Source organism: Artemia sp. Qi Xiang Cuo, chromosome 14, assembly GCF_049724085.1.
Source record: "Artemia sp. Qi Xiang Cuo chromosome 14, ASM4972408v1, whole genome shotgun sequence".
Classification (NCBI taxonomy): domain Eukaryota; kingdom Metazoa; phylum Arthropoda; class Branchiopoda; order Anostraca; family Artemiidae; genus Artemia; species Artemia sp. Qi Xiang Cuo.
Window position 1 is genome coordinate 44,608,942 of NC_142807.1, and position 17,869 is coordinate 44,626,810.

Genomic DNA, 17,869 nt, shown 5'->3' on the forward strand with positions numbered 1-17,869 from the left:
CTGGATAATTAGAATAGCAAGGTATACCAGTGGTCCCATCAGTAATCCCTCTATCCCCTGCTAGGCCCTGCATATACACCCCATTTTCCTGCCTGAGTAAATTAATTTTATATGACCTAATTTCATGTTTCCCACCCTTACGACATGAGCTTCTGAAACTCCTAATAAGTCCAGTTCTTTTCATATTATTTAAATCATTAAAATTATCATAACCTCAGGAAAAGCAATTAACGGTTTTATGGTATTAGCTTAAACTTTCACAGCATGTTAAGGGGGATGTTAAACTGGAACAAAAGACAATATATGTAAAACATACCTAGGAATAATCTTCAATCTTCTCGGTTTTCCACGCCACGAACCAAAAAGCACCGTACAGCTGAATAGCCATGCCGTTCTTTTTTCAACACACCCTCCTTTAAAATATAAAATAAGACACCCAATCTCCCCCTTTTGTACCTTAGTAAAAAGCCTTGGTTAGCGCTACCATTACTTACCTCTCAGATCAAAAAACAACCATGCAGCCACTAATAATCCGGCCATTCAGCAGCTGCTGGTTTGTGAGCAAATGTGACTGGGTCTACTTGTATTTTGTGACAGCCTCAATCTTATTTGTGACAATTAATTCGTAGTACTATCTTTTGTTCTTAATTTAACAACATTCATTAAATGTCAATCATACATACTTTACGTGAGCTTTTTAAGGAAACAATTACTATTTTAGGGGCCACTGTGATTCTAAAGACCAATGTAAGACCTTTCACATAAGCACGGATATAAAAATACACATACATCCATTATACATATTGAATTATGGCTTATATATTTTTAGTTGAAAGTATACAATGGGATATTACGCTTTGTCATAATTATTCTGTTATTCTTCAGTTTTAAGGCATGAGGTGGTAAATCAGCAATTTCAGTTGAACTAATCGGAAGAGGAGCGCAAATGACGTTAGGCCTTGAGGTCCCAGGGGATGATAGCCTTACTTCTGTTTGTGCTAACATCTATTCGTTTTAGGTGACTTGATTATTTATTTCATTCCTTTTTGATTTAGGATTTACTTATTCATCTTCTACAGTACCTGTTAACCATAAATTTGGTGTCATCATCTATTTGGATTTCTATTTGTTTGGGTTCATTTATTCATTGATAGTAATTTCCAATGTTTTTTTTTTAGTTTTGAATCTTTATAGGACTGTTTCTGCTCATCATAGGTTTCACTGTGAATTAAATTTTCTTTGAAAAGCTTCTGCTTTACAAAATACTTTTTAAAATCAATATTTTGTAAAGAAAAACTGCCAAAATCTAATCCACTTAATAAATTTATTAGATAGAAAAATACATTCCAAACTGATAGCAAAAAATTAAATCACTTATGGCATATTTTATATTGGAAAACGAGGCTTGAAGCCATAGTTTCTTTGATTATATCCATCTAAATTCCTATTCCCGCCATTATTATAACTGCTATCCATGTACGATCTTTGATAACCCGGATCTGGAATGTCTTGATATCTATAACCTTGAGAATGATGATGCCCAAATTCATGATAAGGATTTTGAGGGTACCCGACGCCAAACATATTACCGTGAAAATTGTTTTCTCTTTTGTGTCTGTCTTGATGCTCTGGAACAGGAGTTGGAAGAGGTTCAGGCTCACTCATTTGTTGCGAGTCCCATATTATTTCCCCAGTTGGTGTGTGACGGTGAGGGGGCACTACTGGGACTATCTTAACCATATTGTGCACAACTTCTTTGTCAAAACCACTATCTTTCTTAGATTCAATTTCTTCCGAAGATTTAGATTGGATTTCTTGCAGAGTTTTATTCACTTTTACAATTGTCTCATTAAGAATCCCACGAGGTACATAGACGATCATTTGGTCATGAATAACATGAATTATGTGATATTCATGACCGCATGGTAACCTATGTGTGGTATTCAATGTATCTTTATCTAGCACATGCGATTCTTTTTCGTCCTTGCTTGAGACTACTGGAGTAGGTTCTTCTACTGTTGGAATAGCTTGTACTTGCTCTACAAGCCTTTGAACTCGTGTGGATTGCTGGCCCTCACCAAGTCTTTCAACATTTTCATTTGGTTTTCCATAAATAGGTATTATCTGCACTGTATGCTGTACCACTTCACGATCAAATGGACTTGATTCTATGCTTTCGTTCTTTCTTTTCTCATAATCTGCTTTTATTTCCTGTAGAGACTCATTTATTTTCTTTACAGTTTCTTTTAAAGAATTGGAAGGAACATACACAAACATTTCATCAGTTATAAAGTGAGTTAAGTGATAATCATGCCCACAAGGAAGCTTTTCTGGAAGAACTGGTATCGATATTTTCTCTTTTTCCTGGGTCAGGTTCTTGCTAATATCTCCAACTTTGACTTCTCTACTATTCCTTAGCTGTTCAGGCCTTGACCAATCAAACTTTAAATCCCTTTTTGATTGATGTTTACTATTATTTTCTTCTTGTTTCTTAGGTTTTCCTACGGGGACAATCTTAACAATATGTTGGATCGATTCTTCATCAAATGGACTTTTTTCATCATTTTCTGCTTTCTTTTTTTCATAGTTCTTCTGTATTTCTTCTAAAGTTTTATTAACTTTCTCAAAAGTTTCTTTTACAATATCCTGCGGCACATAAATAATTACTTCGTCTTTTACTATGTGGGCCAAGTGATAGTCATGGCCACATGGAAGTTTCGCTGGCATCTCATTCTTTGAATCTTTGGCATGATTGATTTCCTCATTCTGAGTCGGAGCATGTGTTTCTTCACGCTTTTCAAGGGGGAAGGCTCCTCCAAGATTTGCAAGAGTCAGCATGACAACTCCAGCAGTAAATAGTACTTTTCCTACCTAAAATTAAAATTTTCTCATGATTTGTTTATTCAGAGTCAATGACAGATAATATGATAACAACGCAGCAAAGTAAACTTTTGGAAACGGCCAGTGAAAGAAATTTGAATAACAAAGTACTGAGCCTCTTTTTTGCAGGCAATATTTCTCCGGCTGAATCTTATTGACGTTTTTATCCTAAGTTATTGATAAATTACCATCAGATTCCGGAGTTGTTTTATTTTGTATTTTTTTTTGTTTATCAGTTGTTGCCAATAGGCGGTTAAACAATAAACACGGTTATCTATTTAAAAATTGCAAACTTCGCGAAACCTCTGTTTACATTGGTTTATCGTTTTCAAACTTTAATAAACTGATCAGAGAGAGATAAAAAGCTCAGAGTTTATTTATTCATCAATAAATTTACAACAATATAAGACCAACAGATTCTCTCCCGTAAGGCTCTATGGCCAAGAAAAACGGGGGAGAAAAAAAAATGGAACAAACACATCAAAAAACATAATCAAGTTAATGTATTCACTCCTTCAAGAGACAACTGACACACACAAAAAATTAATAAACCTGTTGCCCACCTTAACAATCCCAAAAATCACAAGCTAGGCAGGAGATTGGCATATAATTTTACCAACTCTATCAAACATCCAAGCCAATCCAGGGACATCAACTCCAAGGAAAACCGGGGACAACAATTATTAATTAGACATTCTCTAACATAATGTTTAAAGATACCAAATGAATGGCAGCTCCGTGCAGACTATAGGAGTATTCCATTTCATGTTGCAAGCTATCAGAGGTTGAAGTCAGACCGAATTGACGGTGTATAAGGTATCTAAGTTATTGGAAGTGCGGAAATGATAAGTCGATTGCTCAGAAATAAAAGCTATATTACTATATAGGGCAACAGGAAGATGGCCATGTAACTTTAAAAAAGTGAAAACAGCACAAGACAGAAAATAAAAAGATTTCAAGTCAAACAACAGTTTAAATAGAGAAGGGTTAGTGTCTTGTATAAGAGTCATTGCTTTATCAAAAAAAAATTTGAAAGTGGCTTCGGTAACGAGGGAAAATTTAAATTCCAAATAATAGAACAGTACGGAACGCAAGCCTGAACTAGGCTGTAGAACAAGATGCTAAGAATTGACCCTGGAAACATGTTCCTGAGGCCTCTAGACACTTTCATTTTAATAAGGTTAATATGATGCTTGAAACAGATTTTTATCAAGCAAGATAACCAGTAATCGATCCCTAGGTCTAGTAACAGAACCTCTCAATATGTATATTTCATTTAACCAGAGCAAGCATTTGAAACTTGAGAGAAACTGAGAAAACGTGACTTTCCAACATTAATATACATCAAACCACTGAATAACTCTTTCAAAAAGGGCAATTATCTTCAAACGGAGATTAGATTCAGTTCTGCTGGCTGTGCCAAGAGTACTGTAATTAGCAAAAACAATAAGTATACTAGAAAGGCGAACTCTTATCACAATTAGAGCCACATGCAGGTTGACAAGCCCTGTCGACGAGTTTTGTCAGCCTAAACTTTATTTAAAGTCAAAACCAAAGAGTATGGGTAACTATATGAGTTACCAAAACTTTTTGGTCAAAATCAGGCTTTAGGTGCTGACAAGTGACACATAATACACAAAAAAAAAAAGATTTGGGGAGGAAGGTTATGTAGATTATATGAAGAATAGAAAAAGTAGATAAGAACTGAAGAGAATAATATAATAAGAAATGAATGAATAAGAAATCACAGAAGAAAAAATAAATTGGGAAATATTGATAAAAAGGAAAACAAACAGGTTGGAATAATGTGGGAACAGAAAACCTACCTGACATAGAATTCCAATGGGGTTTTGAGAAAGATGTGTAACATTTTAGAACAAATATAAGAATACGCTTTTGAAACTATAAATAAGGCAGACTTTGCCAATGATAAGCTATTCGGGACGACAAATCAAACACAGGATAGAGTACGAGGTGGCAATCGCAACATAAGCTTTATGCAGGGATCAACCTGTGAAAATTATCAATTAGAATAATTTCTGTGCCTTCACATAGGTCAGATAGGCTACAGGGTAAAAAAAAAGAAAATAAAAAGGCTTGTATTACATCTTAACTCTGAAATTTGAAGATACTGAAACAGAAGATTGTTACTATCATCTAGACACAATAGCAGCAGACAATATGTAAAAGAAAACAAAAATAAAAAGTGTTTTTTACTGTAAAAGATATAAATGTTTTTACTTTTATAACTTTAATAAATCAAATAATATTAACATTTTGATTACTAAATATCAGTATATGTATATTAAACTGACAATGCATATTCATTTGTATTTTTTCAGTAAAGTACAAATTATGTTCTGGCCTTGGGAAGGCATAGGGGTTTTGAGCCCAACTTATGTTATTTTCTGCTCGTTTTGAGTTTGACTCGGTTATTTATTGTAATTTCTGTTGGTTTTGGGTTTCATTTATTTATCGATGCTAATTTGTGGTAGTTTCATGCTTGGTAGATCATTTGATTTTATTTTTGCTAATTTTTTGTTTAATGGAGTTCTTTACTTTTCTTTGAAAAACTTATTTTGTGGAAAATGTTTTTTAATTAACTTCTGTTCTTTTTATATAGACATAGCCTTTCAGGGAAAAAGAAAATAATACTTTATATCTTTTCGTTTTTTTAAGACTTTATAGTTTGGCCTGCTATTTGTATGCTGGAGAAAAATTTTCAGCAATTTTTAACAACATACACCCTTTTAAAATCTTGAGACAAATAGTATTGTTTAATTTAGTTTCATACCTCTTCTAGTTGATCTGAAATGGAAAACTTGAGACCATTCGCAAAAAAATCTGTTTACTTTCTTTGATAGCTTGGATACACTTACGCTATTTTGATTTGGTTAAATTTTAAGAGCAGAAGTAGCCCCGAATGTTTGAACATAATGCCCTCATTCGTTCTTGGGATACTGCTGAGATGCCTTATTGGGAATTAGCATTAAGACAGTGCATTTTGATTTAATCTTAAGTCAACATTTGGTTGTTAAACATAATAGGCAAATGGGACGGTGGGCTTGGGAGGGGGATTAGTTGCCCTCCAATCACTTTCGACTATTGAAAAGGGCATCAGTCCTTTCTATTTTCAATCGAATGAGCCCTTTTTTAAGTTCCTACGACAACTCCTTCGATACGAAGTACCCTGGTCTAAACAACAACAACAAAAAATAAAAAAATTATTCCTACATCGATCTTCACTATAAAAATGTCAAGGCTTCCAATCACTTTTGACTATTAAAAACGGCACTAGGCCTTTCGAATTCCAATCGAATGAGCCCTTTTTGAGTTTCTACGACAACTCTTTCTATAAACACCTTATATGCCCCCCGGGCATAAATTACAACCCTATGGGCTGTTAGGGTGGTTGTCATCCTCTAAGACCTAATTTTCAGAAGTGTTAACTACGTTAAACAAAATGGCCATCTCGAAATTTTGATTGGATGTGTTTGGGGAAATGGTGGGCGTGAGATGGTGGGATGTTTGGGGAAATTAGTCGCTCTCCAACCACTTTAAACTATTAAAAAAGGCACTAGCCCTTTAAATTTCCAATCAAATGAGCCCTTTTGAAGTTTCTACGACAACGCTTTCAATAAAAACCTTATATGCCCCCCAGGGCATAACTTACAACCCTTGCCCTGAGGGCTGCAGGGGGGGGGGTCGGGTGTCATCCTCAAAGACCTAATTTCAAGAACTTTCTACTACGTTGAAAAAAATGGCTGTGTTTGGGGGAATGGTGGGCGTGAGAGAGAGGTTAGTTACCCTCCAATCACTTTTGATTATTAAAAAGGGCACTAGCTCTCTCAATTTCCAATTGAATGAGCCCCTTTTGTAATTTTTACAACAACTCTATCTATAAAAATCCTGTATGCCCAAGGGCATAACTTACAACCCTTGCACTGAGGGCTCTGAGGGAATTATTATCCTAAAAGACCTAATTTCCAGAACTTTCAACTACTTTGAACAAAATGGCTATCTTAAAATTTTGATTGGGTGTGTTTGGGAAAATGGTGAGCGTGAGAGGGGGGTTAGTTACCCTTAAATCACTTTCTACTTTTAAAAAGGGCACTAGTCCTTTCAATTTCCAATTGAATGAGCCCTTTTTGAAGCTTCTACGACAGCGCTTTCTATAAAAACCTCGATAATTACCGCACTCACTTTTATCACCTTTCTTATAAAGTGGCTTAATTAATATTTTACTAAAATCATTTGGTACTTCCCCTTTTTCAAAAATCATATTCATAATCTCCAGTAACTTATGACTAACCTCAGAGCCACCATATTTAAGAAACTCATTTACTACCCTATCAGCATCTGGAGCCTTATTATTTTTTAATCCTTTTAGTATTGTCGTTAATTCTTCCTCGCAAAACAAATCTTCCATCACATCCAAGGTATCACAAATTTTTTTGTTTACCTCTATATCTTTTCCTGCAACTCTATCTCGGTTTAGCAAATTCTCAAAATGCTCTGCCCATCTCTCTTTGATTCTTCCCTTGTGGCTAATTGTGATCCCATTTCTATCTTTAACTGGGCCAAGTTCGGATTGACTACTCCCTCTCAAATTATTGACGTGCCAGTACAATATTTTACTATTTTGCCGTCTAGCTGCATCTTCCAGATCCTCGGCAATTTCTTAATCCTTTTAGTACTGTCGTTAATTCTTCCTCGCAAAACAAATCTCCCTTCACATCCAAGGTATCACAAACTTTTTTATTTTCCTCTATATCTTTTCCTGCAACTCTATCTTGGTTTAGCAAATTCTCAAAATGCTCTGCCCAGCTCTCTTTAATTCTTTCCTTGTTGCTAATTGTTGCCCAATTCCTATCTTTAACTGGCCCAAGTCCGGATTGACTACTCCCTCTCAAATTATTGACATGCCAGTACAATATTTTACTATTATGGCGTCTAGCTGCATCTTCCAGATCCTCGGCAATTTTATCCATGTCCTCCACTTCACACCTCATTAGTTTATAGTTTAATGCTTTCTCCACTTTCTTTACATTCCTTTCGTTTTCATATGATCTATCACTCAGATAATTTTTGTACAAGTCCTTTCTCCTTTCTATTCAACATAAAGCTTTTTCACTAATATTCTTAGCTGCAGTCCTAGCTTTCTTCCCTACGACACCTTCAGCAACTTCACAAATTATTTTTCTAAAATTATTCAACCATCTTCCACATTATCAAATTTTAAACTCTCAAGTTTAGTATTCAACTGACATCAACTGACACCAACATCATAAATTCCCGGGAAGTAGTTACCCTTCCGAAATTTGAGCTTTAAATTAACTCTTGACATTACCAGATGGTGATATTTACTTTTAACATTAATAACAGCACTCCTATATACCCTAGTATCCTGTATTGATCCTGCCAGTATTCGGTTTACTATAACATAATCCCGTCAGTCGGTTCTACAGGGGCATATACTATTATAATTGATGCCCTAAACTTTTTAATCATAAAATGAGCAATAAGTATTCTGTTATTAATACCTTTCCAGCCTAAACAAGACTTAGCAGCTTCCTTACTAATCATGAACCCTACTCCCTGTCTATGTACCCCATCCTTCCTGCCTAAGTAAACAAATTCTATATCACCTAATTTCAGGCTTCCTACCCCTGAGATATGAGTTTCTGAAACTCCTAATAAGTCTTCTGAATTCGTCAGTCAGAATGTCGATACGATGGTCATTTTTTAACGTCGTAACATTCCAAGTTCCAATTTTCATGTTCTTTAAATCATTGAAATTATTTTGGCCTCAGGAGAAGCAATGATCCCGGATACTGGTGCAGGACGGGGATCACGTATCTTCTCAAGTCTACACCGAAGTGCTTAAGCCGGCTTTGAACTGGACAGCAAGAAGTCCATGGGACCTCCATGAATGGGGGCTTTGTGCAATCCTGGGCCCATCTTGGTCACAACATGGTTTTCGGCACTTGGCAATGCTCTTCTATCAACAAGAGTCGAAATCATGTGCAGACAATCTCAAGCCTACTACCTCTGACTCATTATATATTCATACTTACAAATATTATGCTACTAGGGGGAGGCAGCTCATAGTAGAAAAATTAGCTAGGAAGAGGTTTCAGTTATACCCTGGGGGCATTCAAGGATTTTTATACAAAGCGTTGTCTCCCCTCCCCCTATAGCCCTCAGAGCTAAGTTTGTAAGTTATGCCCTCGGGGCATATAAAGTTTTTATAGTGTTGTAGTAAAAACTTCAAAAAGGGCTCATTGGATTAGAAATTGAGAGGGCTACTGCCCTTTTTAATAGTCGAAACTAATCAGAGGGAGAATCAACCCCCCCCCCGCCCATCATTTCCCCAAACATTTCCGATCAACATTTTGATATGGTCTGGAAATTATGTCTTTGAGGATGACATACCCCGCTCCTCCCAGAATCCTCAGGACAAGGGTTTTAAGCTATGCCCTTGGCACATATAAGTTTTTATAGAAAGTGTTGTCGTAGAAGCTTCAAAAAGCGCTCATTCAATTGGAAATTAGAAACTAATACCTTTTTTATTAGTCGAAAGTGATTAGAGGGCAAATGACCCCCCCCCATGTCCCCCATTTCCCCAATCACACAATCAAAATTTTGAGATAGCCATTTTGTTCAAGGTTTTTGAAAGGTTCGGAAATTATGGCTTTGAGGATAAAAAAAATCCCCCCAACACTCAGGGCAAGGGTTGTCAGTTATGCCCCTGGGGGAATATGATGTTTTTATAGAAAGTGTGGTCATATAAACTTCGGAGGGGCATCATTGGATTGGTAATCAGACGTTCTAGTGCTCTTCTTAAGAGTTAAAGTGATCAGAGGGCAGCTACCACCCCCCTACACACACATACCTTGTTTTGTCCTGAAACGCATCTAATAGAAATTTTGAGATAGCCATTCTATTCAAAATAGTCTAAATATCATACAAGGCTTTTGGGGTTGAAAAAAAAAACAACAAAGATTAGGGGAAAGCGTTGTAAGTTATGCCCAGGGATACTTAAGGTTTTTATGGAAGGGATGGTTGTTTAACTTCAGATGAGACTACTTTGGTTGAAATTGGAAGTTCTAGTTCCTTTCTAAACGTCAAAAGTGATAAGAGGACATTTAACCCCCCCCCCCCACAGCCTTTTTTCACCAAACGCATCTGATTGAAATTATGAGATAGCGATTTTTTTTCCAAAATAGTCCAAAGAATATATAAATGTCTCTAGGGACGAAAAAACATGTTTTTTATGGCAGTCGTATAAACATCAGATTGGGCTTATTTGCCCTTTTTAAGAGTCAAAGTGAGTTGGGACCAAACAGCCCCCCCCCTCCACACTCATCATTTGCCTTAACGCCTCCAATCAAAATTTGAAGAAAACAATTTTATTCATCGTAGTTGAAGGTTTTGGAAATTATGTCTGTGAGGAAGACCCCCCCCTTATAGATCTCAGGGAAAGGGATGTAAATTATGCCCTTAGGGTATATAAGATTCTTATAAAAAGGGTGGTCGCATAAAGGGACTCATTGGATTGGTAATCATAAGTTCTAGTTCCCTTTTAAGAGTCAATAGTGATGGAGGTCAAGTAGCACCCCCACCCAACTAAGCCTCTTTTCACCAAATGCATCTGATTGAAATTTCCGATGGCAATTTTGTGTAAAATAGTCCAAAGAACGTATAACAATGCCTCCCGGGTTGGCACAACCCCCTAGAGCCCTGGGACAAGGGCTTTTAAGTTATGCCCTGGGGGCATATAAGGTTTTTACGGAATGGGTGGTCGTATTAAATTCAGATGGATTTCATCTGATTTTAAATTGGAAGTTATAGTGCCCTTTTTAAGAGTCAGTTATTTGAGAGAAACCTCCCCCACGCCCATCATATCCCTAAACAAATATCCAAACAAAGTTTTGAGACATCAATTTTTTCAGCATTCTTGAAAGGTTCAGTAATTATGCGGAGCAATAGCTGTAGTAGTATTAGTAGCAGTATGCAAATAGCACCTTTTTTCAACATCCCCTTCAATGCACACTGGAATTTTTAATTTAATACCATCAACCGGTCCTGAAGCATTGCTGATATGTCCATTGACAACCTATATGGGCATAGTGTGTTTTATATCAATAGTTACAATATTTAACAAAATTTCCGCTTTAATACCCTTAAGTTTATTAGTTGTAGTAGTGGCAACAGTAAATATAGTAGTAGCAGTAGGAGTACAGTTAATAGTAGTAGTCTTATTTTTAGAAGCAGTAGTAGTAATAGCAGTAGTATTAGTAGCAGTAATAGTAATAAAAGTAGTAAGCATTAGTATTATGATGCAAATATTGTCTTTTGGTTAGTTCAACATCCCCCACAACAAGCGTTGTAAGTTTTAAATCACACACGAAACTGTTCCTAATATATTGTTCATATGCCCCTTTTGACTCTGAAGCATGGACGCTCCGAAAAGCGGATGAAGATTTGCAAGAAATTTTCCAGAAAAATTGCTTAAGGATTGTTCTGGGTACCCGGCTGACTGACCGTATTTCAAACAATAGGCTATACGAAAAATGTGGTTCAATACCGCTTTCTAGGTCTATAATGAAAGAAAGGTTGAGGTGGTTAGGGCATGTTGTGCAGATGAAGGATGACAGATTGCCGAAGATTGTTCTTTTCGGCCAACCATCTAGGGCTAAACGGAAAGCAGGTCGTCCCCGTCTGGGGTGGGAGGACGTCATAAAGAAAGATTTAAAGGAAATGGGAACTTCGTGGGCGGGTGTAAAAAGGGAGGCTTTGAATAGATTGGGGTGGAGGAGGAGCGTGCGTAGCTGTGTTGGCCTCAGGCGGCTTGGTGCTGCGATGAGTTGTTAGTAGTAGTAGTAGTATGCCCCTTTTGACAACCTGCATACGGATGGCAGGTTGTCATCCATACAACAGAAATATTCTCTAAAAATTCTACCTTTATACCTTCATAGGTTGTGGATTTTCAGCTAGCTAGAGGAGACTGCGTATTCATCTAATGCTGTTTCTACGGTTACTGTAACTAACGATACTAATGGCATTAAATTGAAACTCTTAGAGAAAGTTTAGGAGTTTCAATTAAACGAAAAACCTATATGCATACAGGTATTAAAAGGGCATATAAGCACTATAGGGTATATAAGGACATAGGCAGTGATGCTCTATCATAGCTAGTAGGATTATTTATTTTTAAAGTAGCTAATTTATTGAAAATTTAAAGTTCTAGTGCCCTCTTAAGAGTCAAAAGTGATTGGAGTGCAATCAGCCCTCCTCATTAGCTCATAATTTTTCAGACCCTTCCAATCAAAATTTTAAGTCATCCATTTTGTTCAGCATAGCTGACTGGTCTAGTAACTATAAATTTAGGGTTAGGCCAACCCCCCACAGTTATGTTATTTGCCCATTATGCTTAAAAACAAAATATTGTTTAAAAACTAATCAAAACACACTGTTTTTATGGTGGTTGCCTATAAAACATCTCAGGAATATACCAAGAACAACTGAGGGTATTAAGTTAAAATTTTTAGGGCTACTTCTATTACTACTTCTGCTCTTAAAATTTTATTAAATCAAAAGAGTGTAAGTGTATCCAGGCTGTGAAAGAGCATAAATATAATTTGTTTGGAATGGTATTAACTTTCATTTATCATGTCAACTAGAAAATTTATATGACTAAATTAAACACTACTATTTGTGCCATGATTTTCAAAAGAGTTTATGTTGTTAAAAATTGCTGAAACAGTTTCTTCAACATACAAATAGCAGGCCAAACAATAAATTATTAAAGGAAAACCTGAAAGATTCAAACTATCATTTTCTTTTTCCCTGAAAAAGACTATGTGAATATAAAACGAACAGAAATTAATTAAAAAAACTTTTTCCACAAAATAAGTTTTTCTCAAAAAAAGTAAAGAACTCCATTAAACCAAAAATGAACAAAATACAATCAAATAATCTACCAAGCATGCAATTACCACAAATCAGTATCAATAAATAAATGAAACCCAAAACAAACAGAAATTAAAACGCTAAGAGTCAAACTCAAAACGAGCAGAAATTAATATGAGTAGGGTTCAAAACCCATATGCTTTCTAAATCCAGAATATAATTTATACTTTGCTGAAAAAAATTGTTTTATAGCATTAAGAAATAAAATATTATTAAGATTCTAAGGAATAAATATCAGAATTTGTATTTTAAAATGACAATGCACATTTTCTTCAGCAAATCCATTTGAATTTACTTTGTTGAGTTTTCAATCTGTTTTTCATCTGGCTTTAGTTTTTTAAAATGCTGTTGTAGCACAGTGGATTGTAGCTCTTCTTGCCAATACGGAACACCAGGGTTTGCTCCCCACTTCAGCAAGGTTGAGCGACAAGCTGGCTACTTGTCTTTGTAATAACAAACAGCAACTGAAACGTCGACTTGACGCCCTATGCGCCAGCAATGGCTCAGGAGGATCTTTATCCTATCCTTTTATCCTTTTGAAAATGCAATTCTTACTATTTCAGCAGAGTTTTAAGTCATATAATGGTTTGTCCTGAAATTAAAGAAATAGATTTACAGATATTTAAAATCTAATAGGTCAGGATAGAGCAAAGGTAGGAGGCTCAAAACGCTTTTCTTGTGCCTCATTTGAGCAGATCTATTTGGAGTCAAATGCCAGTACCATCTGAAGGGAGGATTGGAAGTAGGTGCTTCAAAATATCTTCCGATGAGGTTGTTATGGCCCTGAACATATTTATGAGTTTACTTCAAATATCAAAACTAGGTACTTTCTATGATAGCAAAAAGCCATTAAACTAGAATTTTGCCCTTATCAGCAAATAAGAAAGACAACGTTAGCAATCAACGGGAAGGAAAGTCAGCCCTTTGGAATTCATAATAAGATACATTTACATAATAAATTTTGGAAAAAGTGAATGAAAGTGGAAGCGCCTAAGCAAATTATTAATTATAATAGATATCAATAAGTTCTGTTGAGTGTAATTCCGTAGTGACAATTGGCTATTAGAGAGATATATATTTATTAAACCGAAAAAAAAACTAACATCAGTATTAATAGCCACCCCGAGAAGTAAAAAACTTGTTCGAGGGGGTGGCAAAAATACATTAAAAATTAAAACAGGACTAAATAAATCATAAAACAACTAGTACAAATCGCATATCCTAATCGATACCACAAATCTTACAACAAAACAAATTCAATTTTACTGTTAAGATCATACCCCGAGAGGCCATAATAAGCTACACTATTATTTATTCACCCCCCCCCCCCAGCCGTAAAAATACTAAATACTATTGAATACTGAAATACTAAAAGGCACTATTGAATAGGCCTACTAAAATTTACAAAAATCAATTGCAATAGTTTTTTTTTTAACGCGGGATAAAATGTTTGAAGCTACCAAAAAAAAGTGGTCAAGTATGGATCCAAAACATGGGTCCTTTGGAAGGCGGAGGAAGATTTTTTGTTGTTGTTTTCCCAGAGCAAAGGTATATAAATAATGTTGAGTACCCGTTTGACTGAACAATTGTCAAATAAGTTGTACGAAAAATATTGTTCTATCCCACTTTGTAGGGCTTTGAAATGGTTAGGACACATTTGACGGATGGGCAATTACAGATTACCAAATATTTTTCTTTTTGACCTACCAAACCTGGGGCAAACGAAAGTTAGGTTATCCCCCAAACAGGTTGGGATGGCGTCATAAGGGAGGGCTTAAACGAAATTGGAACTTCTTGGGCCGGATAAAAAGCAGTAGAACAATTCCGTCAAAATCCTGGAAGAGGGAGGGGGCGTAAAATGGAGCCAATTTGGTAAATATTTACCAAATCATATTATTGAGTTACGACTAAAGCGAATATACCACTCGATGCCATTTTTTATGATCTTTAAGAATATAATAATAATTTTTGTCAGAAATGAGTTTTAGCCCCCACCCCTATATATACCAATTCAGGGCATTTATTTGCACATTAGGGGGGTGGGGGTGATTTTATTTTAGATGTAAATGAGAGGTAAGTTTAAACTTACCCCCCACCCACCTAATGTGCAAATATATACCCTGAATTGGTATATTGAGGGGTGGGGGCTAAAATTCATTTCCGACAAAAATGATTATTATATTCGTAAAGAGCATAAAAAAAGTCATTGAGTGGTATATTCACTATAGTCGTAACTCAATAATATGATTTGGTAAATATTTACCGCCAATTTTCCCAAATGACAGTGAAAACTGAAAAATGAGCCATATAGTACCATAAAGCGAAAGATATACTAAAGAAAACTTACCTGTTTCTGTGGATACTTGGATTATGCAGGCTTATCTTAGTTTTGACGAGATTTTTGAAGGAACCAAATTTCAGTTGGGGGAGGGAGAAGGAGTGGAGATAGGTACTTCAAAATACCCTCCCGGGACATACTTTAGCCTCTAGACCCATTCCTGAAAGTTTCATTTTCCCAATCTAACCCTTTCCAAGATAGCCCAAAGTAGCTAAAGTAGAATTTTACCCTAGCGCCCTCTTTATGGGTGCCCATGAGTAGTAAAGGTCAGTGTGTTACACTTTTACCTTGACTTGGTTTTTATGTTTCTCCCCTCCCGAATAAATTACTGCTTACGTACTTACATAAACAATACTCACTCATTTTTGGAATATACAAAAGTGTTAGTTCGTTAATGCTATATTTCAAGATACACGGCTTATATAAAAGTTGTATTTTTTCGTTGATTAAATAAAAAAAATAAGTTTTTTTGTAACTGAAAGTAAGGAACGACGTTAAAACTCTAAACGAACAGAAATTATTCCGTATTTGAAAGAGGCTGTCCCCTCCTCAACGCCTCGCTCTTTACGCTAAAGTTTTTTATTGTTTAAAAAAAGAGTTGTGAGAAAGTCAAACTTTAGCGTAAAGAGCGAGGTGTTGAAAAGGGGACAGCCCCTTTCATATACGGAATAATTTCTGTTCGTTTTAAGTTTTAACGTCGTTCCTTACTTTCAGTTAAAAAAACTTGTTTTTTTTTATTTAATTTTTGAACGTTTTTGAATTAATGCAGGTTTTGATTTTGGCTCACCGTATATGAATAGTTAAAACAAAATTTGTATATTAATTTTACTTTTATTTGGTTAAATGGCTTTCTCGAAACTTGTTTAATTTTATTTACGAACGTTTTTATTAGTAATAAATATACGTAACTTACGAATTGACTTACGTAACGAACTTCTCTATTCATATATTTTTAATACGTATATTAGGTGGCTCGCAACCTAGTCAATACCTCGCTCTTTAAGATAAAGTTTGAATTTTGTTCCAATTCTTTAAAAATGACCCCTTAATCACAAAGGCCGTTATTTAGAATAAATAGCTCTAATGAAAGTACTAAAAAATCTTTCGCTTAAAGAGCGAGGTATTGACTATTGGGTGAACCCAATCATACAGGTAACATTTTCTGTTCGTTTTAAGTTTTGATATTACTCTTTATTTTCAGTTGGAAAACTTGTTTTTTTTATATTTAATTTCAGATTTTTTTTTTTAAATAATGATGGGAAATCCGACGCCCCCTTCATAGCAAGGTCCCTTCCCCCATAAAAAGTTCCTTCATGGAAAGATCTTCCCAAATAACGCCCGACCCATCCACCTCCCTACTACCAGAAAAAATCCCCCCTGAAAACGTTTGTATACTTCCTAATAACCAATACTATATGTTAACATTGGGTAAGGTTCATACCTTTCAGCCCTCCCCCCGGGGACTTCGGGGGATTAAGTCATCCTAAAGCACATAGTTATCATATTTTCAACCTTACTGAAATGGCTATCTCAAAATTTTGATCAGGTGAATTTGGGGAAAAAATGAGCGTGGGAGGAGGCCTAGTTGCCCTCCAGTTTTTTTGGTCACTTAAAAAGGGCACTAGAACTTTTAATTTCCGTTCCAATGAGTCCTCCCAAGATATTCTAGGACCAATGGGTCGATACGATCACCCCTGGAAATAAAAACAAAAAAAAAAAACAAATAAACACGCATCCCTGATCTTTCTTCTGGCAAAAAAATGCAAAATTCCACATTTTTGTAGATAGGAGCTTAAAACCTATACTGTAGGGTTCTTTGATACGCTGAATACGATTGTGTGATTTTCATTAAGGTTCTATAACTTTTAGGGGGTCTTCTCCCTTTTTTCGAAAATCAGCCAAATTTTCTCAGGCGCATAACTTTTGATAGGTAAAATTAGACTTGATGAAAGTTATATATTCGGATTCGGCATTGAAATCTGATTCTTCTGATGTATCTATTGGTATCAAAAACCCGTTTTCTAGAGTTTCGGTTACCATTGAGCCGGGTCGCTCCTTACTTACAGTTCGTTACACGAACTGTTTGATTGATCATCATGATAACAAAGCAAATAAAAAAACAAAAACAAAATTAAAATACAGAGATTAGAGTCCCAAAAATTTTACCATTGTGGTTTCTTTGAAACACAGGACTTCAAAATTTGTATCCAAATTCCACACTGGCATAAACAAGTTTAATGAATATTTATTTCGTGCTGTTTAGCCGCACCTTCAACGTTTAGTAATCGATGTTTGCGCAATGATTGCCATGATGTAATAGCTTTTGCAAAGGCGGCGATAGGTGACGAAATGAACTTACATAAGCGTGAATTCTTGTCGTGGCAGCAAAATAGAAGGCAATCCCACAGTCATGCTAGGTGTAAAACCCGTCGGCAGCCCTATATCAAAATGCATGCATTTGCCAAGGCCGTATCCGGGGGGGGGGGGGTGAAGGGTTTGAACCCACTCCCCCCGAAATGACTTAAAAGTATTTTGGCACTTGTCAACTATACAGACCACACAAAAGTTAGAAGTGAAGTTAGGTTGATCATAATGAAATATAACAAAATATGATGAAAATATAATGCTTTAGAAACAAAATTATGGAAACTAAAACAGAGAATTATGAAAAAGCAT

General features: G+C 35.7%; 1 protein-coding gene across 3 annotated transcripts; it reads right to left on the reverse strand.

The window, feature by feature from the left end:
• Positions 1 to 1,310: 1,310 nt before the first annotated feature.
• On the reverse strand, positions 1,311 to 17,495 carry LOC148944510 (uncharacterized). Of its 3 annotated transcripts, none has more exons than XM_089099758.1 (3): positions 17,360 to 17,467; positions 4,703 to 4,891; positions 1,311 to 2,867 (listed from the first exon to the last, which is right to left on the reverse strand). In XM_089099758.1, exon 3 carries the CDS (start codon positions 2,836 to 2,838, stop codon positions 1,387 to 1,389), a length of 1,452 nt encoding a protein of 483 aa, XP_088955884.1. In that variant the 5' UTR covers positions 2,839 to 2,867; positions 4,703 to 4,891; positions 17,360 to 17,467; the 3' UTR covers positions 1,311 to 1,386. The 3 variants fall into 3 exon arrangements, with proteins under 3 accessions (XP_088955884.1, XP_088955885.1, XP_088955883.1); XM_089099759.1 differs by lacking the exon at positions 4,703 to 4,891 and adding an exon at positions 13,411 to 13,447 and having other exon boundaries at positions 1,311 to 2,871; positions 17,360 to 17,393; XM_089099757.1 differs by lacking the exon at positions 4,703 to 4,891 and having other exon boundaries at positions 1,311 to 2,871; positions 17,360 to 17,495.
• Between the last annotated feature and the right edge of the window lie 374 nt (positions 17,496 to 17,869).

What these genes read in the sequence shown, in the direction of transcription:
- LOC148944510 (XM_089099757.1), bottom strand. Translation starts at nt 17,419, where the DNA reads ATGCCAGTGTGGAATTTGGATACAAATTTTGAAGTCCTGTGTTTCAAA. An exon ending in GTTTCAAAGAAACCACAATG is followed by an intron (nt 2,872 to 17,359) that starts GTAAAATTTTTG and finishes TTTTAATTTTAG; the next exon opens with GTAGGAAAAGTACTATTTAC.